This window comes from Ctenocephalides felis, unplaced genomic scaffold (genome assembly GCF_003426905.1).
Source record: "Ctenocephalides felis isolate EL2017-DRISC unplaced genomic scaffold, ASM342690v1 CF-g0.4_SCAFFOLD_00845, whole genome shotgun sequence".
Taxonomy (NCBI): Eukaryota; Metazoa; Arthropoda; class Insecta; order Siphonaptera; family Pulicidae; genus Ctenocephalides; species Ctenocephalides felis.
In genome coordinates, this window is record NW_020536999.1 from 46171802 (window position 1) to 46182943 (window position 11142).

Sequence of the window (11142 nt, forward strand, 5' to 3'; positions counted from 1 at the left end):
TTGCTTCGCACGAGGAATTAATTAAGTTATTTTCAACCGAATTATTTGATCAATAGAATAGTAGATATCAGTCTAATTAATTTAGTATTATTTGTTATCCAAATTTGTATTGATAGTAAAAAAAAATCTTTTATTAACGTTTTGAAAGCACAAAACGGAGTCTTTCTTTTCAGTCGAAAAAAATATCCCAGAGAAAAATCGGAATTAATGGTAATAAATAATGGCAATACAATGTATATATAATATATATTCTTGTGTTTAATTTTTCCTATAGTAATTTATACATAAACGATAAAAAGTTTGTTCACGTTAGTAAAGTATTATTTACGCATACAAGATCAATTAACATTTAGTTTTAAAATACAAATATTATTTTTTTAATTACCTAATTAATAAGGCCAAACGGTGCTTTAGCATCTTTCTTCTTCTTCATGTTAAACACAATCACATAAACACAAAATCGTCACATGTTAGCACGTGCTTAATAGAACAAAATCCTTGGGAAACAAATTAATTAATTCAGAAATACAAGTTCAAAACCAGTTTTAATTGAAAATCATTGTAGAAGCGATATGTTCTCAATTAAGCAACATATATATGGTAGGTTCACAAAATATATTTGCGGATGGATTAAATATTAAGGAAGAAATAATAATTGTAGAAAGTTTAACATCAATGGTGATAAATATCCTCCAAATATCCACCGAAAACCGAAATAAGTGGAATAAAAAAGCGTTACTTATAATTTAAAACTCAAATTTCTTTGAACATTTTCGATAAAGCAATTAAAAAACCCCTTTCACTGAATTTTTACAATTATTTTAATTACACAATTGTTCCTTTAAAACAACAGTTATTCTAACACTAACTTCGATAACTCTTGCACAAGCATTGAAAGAATGAATCAACGCGTGTTAACCACGTGCGAACGTCCATCCTCAATAAGATCCCATGAGCAACTAATCGATTTAGTAGCTATATTGATCACTAGTTGGCAATAATTTATTATTTTCTAGGGTTTAAAAATTTTTTTACTCAGCTAATTCAATGCAACCGAAATTAAATGTTGTGAGTATACTGAATTTATTTAACAAAACACTGCAAATAAGTTTTGATGTTGATAATAAATTTCTTATCAGGATTTATCCGCGAAATTCGTTTTCATTAAGATACATCAATTGCATATGCATTTATTTTACTCGTTTAGATTTATTTGGTGAAAACAGTAAAATATTACTAAATCATATTTACACTTTATCTTTTTTTTCTTGTTTGATATCCATTCCAATTAATATCCGTTTTGAGTAAAACGGTTTTTATTATTTGCTTCATTACACTAAAATATTGTGTTTTTTTTATTCAACGAGCAAAATTATTTTTCTAAATATAACATTTTTCAAATACGTAAAAATTCGTTGTATATGTAAGGTAAGGAGAGCATCAGAATTGATTTGTACCAACGGTCGAAATATGTGGTCTGATCAATAAGTAATACTATTATTATTACTATATGTATTAACAATCTGAATACAATGTATTCAATAAGTTAATGTGATACATTTTATTATAAAATACAAATCAATATTATGCAATAGTTCTCGTTCTAAAGAACGGCATACTATATGATATTAGGAAGGTGGTCCATAGGTCATTTTTTGTAATTGTTATTTGATGAAAGTAAAAAAGAAACATTTGAGTTTATGTGATTTTCTATGTTTGAGAGGTGAGACTTGACACAAGTCTAGATAACATATTTTTTTAAAGGTATATTTAAATTTTCATGAAGAGTTTGATTGTAAGCGAACCAGGGAGCACCTGTAATTTACCCGAAGTACTTTTGATTGGCAATGCTAAACGATGGCGATGTTAGATTAGCTGCTGCAGCCCCAAAGATGCCAGAACCATTTATACTTGTTTATCTATGATCAGAGCTCCAGATTGGAATAGTTACAGTTTTGTAGGCTAATACATTTAAGAGACAATTCTTGCAGACTAATACTAATTCTTAAGAGATTTGGATTGATGTCCAATCAGCCATATAAGTTTTTTGACTTAATCTGTTTAATAATAAGTAACACTGTTTCACAATCGATATATCGATAAATCAATATAAGTTATGAAAATCATTTGAAATATAACTACCATGCATACAAAATAACCAAATAGGATTTTCTGTAAATATAAACTTATTCTGCAAAAAGTTAATTTTTGTCTATTTGAAACATTGTAGCAATGAGTCCGAACATTTTGTGGGCAGCTAGTAAAAAGATGGTAAATTTTATAAGTAAATGACAATTCATGTACTGAACCTATTGCAATGCAAAACTAGAGATTGCTATAAAAATATGCTACCAAAATTTTTTTGTCACTCATTAACATTATTACCCCGACTAACAAACTAACAATTGTAAATGGTAACACAAGCCAGCAAACATTAATTTATTTGTTAATTAAGCTATTGGTTTTATCACATGCAAAGAAGGAAAAGGTTTGAAACTAAAAGAAACACTTTGCATTCACATTTTGAGTGATTAATTTCAAGCAGAGTTGATAAAAAGTAAGAAAACTTTCAACACGAAGAAAAACTTAAAACTTGAACTCAATCTTTCAGAAAGATCAGAATATATATCTAATTAAAATACAGTTTCCAAGAACAAGCATGACAATGCTATGTAAAGTAATCCAAAATTCAAAAAATATGAATTTTGAAACAAAGAAATAAAATAAAACCACATAGGTATTTTGTACAATATTATTGTATTATTTAGGCAGCAGGACATTCAAGAGTTCCATCATTTATGTCATCTATTAAGTCATGTGGTGCCCTGCCATCAATGGTGCATCCTACACTTTGTGCTGTTCCCAAAACCTCTTTGATCGTTCCTGATAATTCACGAGCCATGGAACGAGGTCTCATTTGGCGGGCAATCGCAACTATGTCATCAAAAGTGATATTGCCATTGTGTTTAACTAGAAAACAACAATGGTATATGGCATCACATATAACAATTTATTCTTCATGAAACTTATTATGAAACACTTCACCAAATACTGTTCGAACTGCATTTAAGAAACTATTAATTCCATAAATGTTCTATTTTTAAAAACATTAGATAGAAACCAAGATCAACACAACATAAGCATTAACTTCCACAGCATATATTAGGGCACATTGTAAAGTAATTATAAAGTACCAAGTAAAAGAATGTAAGATAAGTACGGAATAGTAAGAAAAATAAAATTGAAGAAATTGAAAAAACTAATGTTTCTAATAACAATGTCAAATGAAGCAATATGCAAATTGAGCCCTAACCTAAGTTGAAAATAAAATCTAAGCTTAAAATGATTTTTATATAAATGTACTTACTGTTCTTTTGCTTCTTGCGGTCACGAGGGGGTTCCTTCAATGCTTTAATAACTAAAGAGGCAGCTGAAGGTACTACTGAGATAGTTGCTTGCCTGTTTTGGATGGACAACTGAACAGTAATTTTCAAACCCTTCCAATCCCCGGTAGCCTTAGCAATATCATCACCAACTTTCTTTGGAGACTAGAATTTTATTTGAATTAGTACCCAGAAATATTTTAATATAGCATGCTACGTTATGCTGTCAAATTTAGGTTATGTTGACAAATTTGTATTTATTAAACTTACCAGACCCAATGGACCAATTTTGGGGGCCAAGGATGATGTAGCACCAACTTCTCCTCCGACACATCTCAAGTACACTAAAATTAATATAATGTAAATAGATAAACATACTGTGGAAAGTTAATAATAAACGATATTGGAATACTTTCACATACCGATCTTTACTTCTGTTGGATCAAACTTTGGAGGCATTTTTCTTATTTATTTAAGCCTGCCTTAATTATAGATATATGTACAAAATTGATGTACAAAGATTTAAATAAATATTCTCATCAAGAATACGACCGCAGACGACAGCGGTAAGGTAAAAAGGAAATCCAAAGGCAATTTCCTGTAGATATGCGATTGCGAACAATTTCTTCAGGGTTGCCAGATAATAAAAAAATGCACTATTAAAATTTTATATTTTTATATCATTGGAGATAAATAATGAATTTTATTAAATTAATCAAAGTTATTTCATTCAAAAACGTTATCTATAGCAGATATATTTTAATACGCTAAATATATTATTAAAAAAATAATGCATGACGTTTTCTCTACAAACGTGGTAACCCGTGCCCATGATATACAAAGGCCATGACTTTTTTGACAGTTCAAAGTGCAAGATTTTTGACAGTTCATTTTTCTTTTTTAAATTCGGAAGTTTTATATTAAAACAATTTCACTTTATACAAATGATGTTATATTTAAAGTCACTATTTCACATAATTACTTCTACATAAATTTTTGCGCTCCATCACATTTATTATAAATATGTGAATTTTGGGATTAAAGTATAACTTATAAACATGCAAACTTCTTTCCTAAATAAAACTGACTCCATACTGCAAAATGGGCCACAATGGTCCAATTTGCATTGTAGCAAAGATGCCCTGACAGATATGTTCGGCTGGTTTCTACAAGTGCTTCTTGCTTGTTTAGCATTCACATGTCTCATTGGTAACTATATAAGCATGATTTTTCTGGCTATAACTGTCAATGATTACTATTATGAATGTATTTACACATTTACAGCAAAACGTTTTTGTGAGCCAAGATTTGAAAGACGACCATGGATAATTTGGTTTTATGATACTAGCAAGCAAGGTATGGGTGCGTTAGTCATACATTTAGCCAATGTTTATTTAGCGGGTCAATTTCAAGGAGATCCATGCACCTGGTGAATATAATATTTATGAAAACTATTATTATCTGTATCGCTTGTATATGGTTAATGCAATTTTGTTATATTATTAGGTACATTATAAACTTTTTACTGGATTCTTCTATTGGCCTGCTGATTATTTATATAGGAATTCGTATTTCACAATACCTTGCTAGAGCAAAGAGATGGGAGTCTATAAATTTTGGGGAATATGGTAAGTATCAGGAGTAAAAGTTTTATTTAGTGTAATTATATCTAATAAATTTCAATAGAATACTGATATATAATTTTTTTTTTTAGGAAAACCACCATCAATTAATGCATGGTTGTCACAGTGCTGTGTATATGTAGGACTTATGATAATTGTCAAAATTAGTATAACACTTCTGATACAGTTAGACTTTTGGGACAAAGTCCGGATGTTTATATTGTCACCTATATCAAATCCCAAAGTTGAACTTGCTGTTGTTATGTTGGTTATACCATTTTTTGTAAATGTAAGTTTCTTTATTAATTAACAAGACATTAAGTAATTTAATCTACATGGTTTAATATTTTTAGATATTAATGTTTTGGGTTACTGACAACTTCTTAATGCGTCATAGTTCGAGACGTGGTCGAAACGCTTTAGCTGAGCAAAGTCTGCTGCAAAGAGTGAAGGTAGTTGTGAATTAGAACTTTAATGCATGATCACTAATATGGTACCTGATTAAAGATGTTATGTTTCGTTAATATTACTAAAGCATGCTAATAAAAGTTATGGATGGCTTTGATAACTGAATGTGTGGTTGTGGATATATAAATATTTTTGTGAAATACATTTTTGCTAGAACACATAATAACTTCATTTAATATTATTTTATTACATAGTGCATTAATCTAATATCAGTCAAATGCTTAATTTTTTTTTTTCAATACAATTTGTTGTAAATATAGATAGTAATAATTTAAAGAGTCTGTACTTAAAACCTTTTCTTGGCCTTATTTATCGTTCATAATTTTTTTTTTTCTTTAAAATATGCAATATGTGTGAAAATGAACAAGCATCAGTGACTTGTATAGAAATTGCTGATCTATTTATTTTTGTTTTGGCTTGGTCTTTGAGTGTATGGTGGATGATGTTTTTAATAAGGCCCCTCATCATTTGATTGTTTTAATTCAATTTCATTTATCTTCATGCATATAAATTATGTGCTTTAATTATTATTTTTGCATAGAACATTAATATGTACATAGATTTTCATATTTCTCAAATTACTCTTATTTTTGACTGAAACTTTTTGTGTACATTCTCGAAATCCTCTCAATTTCTCATTGTTTTAAATTTTTCATTATTGAATTTTATCACAATTCCAAGGTTTATTGATGTTTCACAGGTTTAACCATAAAATTAAATGTTGAAATCATCTATGGAAATTTGGTGAAAAGCTGAAATGATTAAGAAAGTCTTATATATTTTATCATCAATATAGTTTCATTTATTATTCACTTGTAGGTTAAATATCGATCTATTAGAAAAACTAAAGAAGTAGATTCAGAAAGTGAAGATTTGCTATCTGCAGATGAGGAATTACTGACTAGCCATGACAAAAGTTTAATACAGCAACGTACATCATTAAATGCTATTTTAAATACATAACAAAAGGCTCAGATCGATATTGTTACACCAGACATTTCAATAGGCTGTGAGCTGTACAGTGTATATATGTAAAATATTTAATTTTAGGATGTCATTCTGTGATTTTTAATTGCTTTGCTTTGAATTCTTTATCGAAACATTTTAAAAGCCAGTCACATGATTTTACAATTTTTTTATATACAACTTGGTAGTTCTTAGAAAAAATTTCGAACTTTTCAAATTCTTTCAAAGATTATATATTAGTTGGACAATTTTAGCTATAACACGATTGAAAAATTTTATTATGCTTATTAAGCTGTAACACATAGAAGTATTTTGCAAGTTATATATTATATATTTTTTTAAACTATTCAGATAATTAGAATATTTTAACTATACATGATCAAATTTATAATCACAATACTTACAATGAAAAGCTTGTGCAGTTTCAGTGTATCTGGAGAACAAATTTATCTTACAATTTCAGATACCAATATTTAGTTCTAATTAAATTTTTTGACGCGATGCAAGCTTGTCGATTATGCGGCATATTATTTTCAATTCATTATTAACAATTATGAAGATAATTAAGACTGTATTGCTATATCCAGTTAAGATACGATTTTTTATATAGCCAAGTGTATATATTAGATTTATGGCTATAATAAGATGTGTATTGCTTTATGTGCCTTAACATTTATTACAAGTATCAGTAAAAAGTTGCCAAATTGTGTAGTGAAAAATAACTTATTGAGAGTATAAGTCTAACAGTAGCTTTTCATAGTTTGTTCATATGTTAATTATAATAATTCAAATTAATTTTGTATAATATTTTGATCCATATATCAAAATAAATCATTTAAGAAAATAGATACACGCGTTTGTCTATAATTTTCATATATAAAAAATTTAATAGTTTTTTTTTTATAAAACGTTATAGTACAGTTATTTGATACCTGCAGATTATCAGTAAAACTGTCATTAGAGTAGTTTACAAGAGTAAAATTGTGTTTCGACATCAGCCATATCAAAGTCAGAAGTGAATTGAAATAATTATCGTAATTATATATTCAAAATTCAGTCAATAACATAGTATAGCTATCAATTTATATGGAGACTTCAAGCCACGAAGCCGCAATGTGAATAAGCAAAATTAATAACATATTTTTTGATTTTATTAATTATATAGGCAGAAGCTTTAGAAATATTAAAGTTATAATCAGCTATAAATCTCTGAATAAATCAGTTTGACGAAAATCAAAGAAAATGTATAGTACTTAGTTTGAATTGTTTGTTAATAATACACTTTTTTATTTTCTATATATATATATATATATATATATATATATATATGAGTGAGTTCTTGAGGGCGATACATCAAACAAAGAAAAGCCAAAGATTTATAAAATAATCTTTATTTCCAAACGTTTCGACATTCAATTTAATGTCATCATCAGTGGATATTACGTTGGTTGGTTACATATAGAGAAGTGTACACAGCACTAGAGATTGGCACTAACATTTATACAACTAACTTGTCAGCACTATGCATTTTTTATATAATTTTTTTGTATGATGTAAACAGAAAAATGATAGTTTTATTGAACAAAAATGTAAGTAGAATTATGTAATTTCTGCCACGACTTCTGTACTTTGCTAGTACCGAGGCATGTAATGTTAGTGCCAATCTCTAGTGCTGTGTACACTTCTCTATATGTAACCAACCAACGTAATATCCACTGATGATGACATTAAATTGAATGTCGAAACGTTTGGAAATAAAGATTATTTTATAAATCTTTGGCTTTTCTTTGTTTGATGTATCGCCTCAAGAACTCACTCATATATTTCAACATCAAAATTAACTACTAAATCATATATATATATATATATATATATATATATATATATGCAATGAGTGTAGTAAATTTACTACAATGAGTGTAAATCTATTACAGTCATTGCAAATCTATTGAAATGAGTGTAGTAAATTGTTTACTGTGAGTGTAGCAAATCTGCTACTGTGAGTGTAATAAATCTAAAATAGTGATTATCAATCTACAACAATGAGTATAAATTTCTTACTGTGAGTAAAAATATACAACAGTGATTGTAAATACATTAAGATTAATGCCATCTAATTATTATTTCTTCTAATTAACTAATTGTAGATCTTTAACAAATACGCGAATAAAAAGTGAAAATCAAGTGGAATGGCGCAATTATCCGAGCTCCCTGGTTACTGACTGCCGGAACATAGACATACATGTGCCGCAACTTCCAACGTGGGTAAGTAAAAATTAATAAATACTCCCATTTTTTACTTCACATATGACAAAATTTTAGAAAAACAGTTTATATTATTTCCTTGTAACGATTGCGTTCGAATGAAACTTTAGAAAAAGCTAACGACATCATCAGCTATAAATATATTTACAGTTTGTCGAAAATGCCAACTAGTGGTGTATGGCATCGTGCCTTAAGGCATATTGCTGGAACTTACCGTTCCGTAGCAAAATATTTGAGGAATATTAAATGTTTTCAAATAGATTATTATAAATTCTGCAAAATCGTCTAATATTTATAAGAATTATACAAACTGAATAACAAAGTTAAAATTATTCATTAAAGTATGTAAGTGAGCTTTAGGACTTTAACCAGAATTAAAATTGAAATCTGAATTATTTTCGATATACAAAAAAAAATTGTAAAAAAATGAAATAATTTTTTTTTCCAAAAGCAAATGTTTTGTCAACCCAAGCAGAATTTTTTTTTTGAATTATTCATGTCGGATGCTTATTTCTTTCAAAAACTGGCTCTGTATCTTCGAAATGGCTGGACCTGCCTTTGCCAAAAAGTAATCACCTTCCTAATCATTACTAATTGAATGTTTTCTAGATCATTCAAATCGCATGCTCCGTTCTCTCGATTTCTATTTTCTGCACTTTTAACTCTTTATCTCCGTAACAGTTGGACCTGCCTTTGCCAAAAACTAATTAGCACATCTCCCTATCAATAGGTATCGAATGTTTTTTGAACCATTCTAATCGGTTGATCCTTGCGCCCGAAAACGTGAACGACAAAATGCGGACACACACACACACATCCATTTTTGCTGAGGTATGCTAAAATGTTCAGAAACCTTTAAAACGTGGAGAAATGCAAAAAAAAAATATTTTCGATTTACGTCCCATTACTATAAAACTACCCTACTGAAAGTTAAAAAAGCGTATATTTAATTTGAAATATCTGGAAAATTTTTGGACACAAATATGATAATGATCAATAAATTCTTGTATTTTAATTTGTAGGCCTTTGATTTTATAAGGGTCTTCAAACCAAGTTTTATACGGAGCCACGCCAAGACACATCCTTTAATTGATTATTAATCGTGATGAATCAATTCAATACAAGCTAATCAATTCGTTAATTATCGAATTGGTTGGGCGTAATTAATCAATTACGCTCAAGAAATATTGCGCACCTCTGTCGCGTAAAAGAAATATATATACTGTTACACAAACCGGTTGCGCTCATCGTTCTTTTGTCTACGAGCAAAAGAAATTCAAATTAATGTCGATGAAACTAAAAGTATTTCGTAGAATTTTCCATTTTCATAAATATTACTACATTATAAAAACCGTGAAATCATATTGTAAATATTTGCAAACAAACATATCAGTGTGGATTTAATGCAGACTGTGATAATTGGCAAGTACCGAAGAAGCGTCAGTGACCTGTGAATAAGAATTTAACATTCTGCTTACACGTGAGTTTAAGAAAGAAGTCCGAAATGGTGGGACTAACACATTAAAATCAGAATCGGATTCATATGTGAATTTTGTTAGATGTGTTCGTAATTTAGCCCGTTAGCCGTTATTCAATAGAATTTTGTATTTCGACATAGTGCGATCGTTGTTGATGATGCCCAAGTGGAATTTTGTTCAAATCTACAAATGTCTTTCATAAGAACGCGTGGTGATGTGCTCTGTGAGTTTTAACATTTAAACTGGTATTCAAATGATTAAACTTCGACATATCGTGTGATATAATAAATTAGGTGACATTTTTGGATACAGGATACAAGGTTTTTTAGCAGGTGAGATTTTTTTCATTAATTTTCTTGTAAAGCTTTGTAATTATAATTTAATTACTACTATTTATATAATATTGTTCTTATTTTATTCTTGGCCATATAATAATAAAATTTCTTACAAGTGATACAATTACTAACACTCATCGATTAAATTAATAGGGTGATTATTCATTCATTATTACTATATTAATTCATTGATTCAATTAATCATCAATGATTCCATTTTATTTCTTAATTGAGCATTTATTATAGATAAATATTCAATTTTATATTTTTTCTCAAATAATTATTTTAATAATTAAACAATTTTATTTATATACTAGATGACCCGACAGACGTTATCCTGTACCCGTGTCTACAATTTTTTAATATAATATACTAATATTTCACCGTTTACCTAAAAATAATAATTATTGTTTTTTAAATTACTCTTACGCCAAAATGCATACACATTTATAATATGAGCGATGTTAAATGAAGAACTGCTTTAAACAATGACTTGTCGTTTTTGCAATTTTTTCCATTTATTTCTACAACATTGTACATACATCCCCAGTACTTTATAATCACATACATCCTAGAAAATTTCTTAATAAACTTCAGAAACATTTATCAAAATCCGAATAATCTT

General features: G+C 28.5%; 2 protein-coding genes across 3 annotated transcripts; one reads left to right on the plus strand and one right to left on the minus strand.

Moving 5' to 3' along the window:
• Positions 1–2738: 2738 nt before the first annotated feature.
• LOC113363864 (60S ribosomal protein L12) lies at positions 2739–3969 on the minus strand. Its single transcript, XM_026606350.1, has 4 exons — positions 3806–3969; positions 3654–3727; positions 3368–3548; positions 2739–2970 (listed from the first exon to the last, which is right to left on the minus strand). Exons 1-4 carry the CDS (start codon positions 3840–3842, stop codon positions 2765–2767), a joined length of 498 nt encoding a protein of 165 aa, XP_026462135.1. The 5' UTR covers positions 3843–3969; the 3' UTR covers positions 2739–2764.
• A 151-nt stretch (positions 3970–4120) lies between these two features.
• Positions 4121–6678, plus strand: LOC113363860 (store-operated calcium entry regulator STIMATE-like). 2 transcript variants are annotated; one of them, XM_026606345.1, is made up of 6 exons: positions 4121–4592; positions 4668–4812; positions 4890–5011; positions 5098–5294; positions 5359–5460; positions 6293–6678. In XM_026606345.1, the coding sequence occupies exons 1-6, from the start codon at positions 4442–4444 to the stop codon at positions 6434–6436; spliced, it is 861 nt and encodes a 286-aa protein (XP_026462130.1). In that variant the 5' UTR covers positions 4121–4441; the 3' UTR covers positions 6437–6678. The 2 variants fall into 2 exon arrangements, with proteins under 2 accessions (XP_026462130.1, XP_026462131.1); XM_026606346.1 differs by having other exon boundaries at positions 5359–5457.
• Positions 6679–11142: the final 4464 nt, after the last annotated feature.

Coding starts and splice junctions, on each gene's coding strand:
- LOC113363864 (XM_026606350.1), bottom strand. CDS start 3,842: ATGCCTCCAAAGTTTGATCCAACAGAAGTAAAGATCG. Junction 3,728..3,805: donor TCCAACAGAAGTAAAGATCG/GTATGTGAAAGT, acceptor TATTAATTTTAG/TGTACTTGAGATGTGTCGGA. Junction 3,549..3,653: donor AAATTGGTCCATTGGGTCTG/GTAAGTTTAATA, acceptor ATAAAATTCTAG/TCTCCAAAGAAAGTTGGTGA.
- LOC113363860 (XM_026606345.1), top strand. CDS start 4,442: ATGCAAACTTCTTTCCTAAATAAAACTGACTCCATACTGCAAAATGGG. Junction 4,593..4,667: donor AGCATTCACATGTCTCATTG/GTAACTATATAA, acceptor ACACATTTACAG/CAAAACGTTTTTGTGAGCCA. Junction 5,012..5,097: donor TATAAATTTTGGGGAATATG/GTAAGTATCAGG, acceptor TTTTTTTTTTAG/GAAAACCACCATCAATTAAT.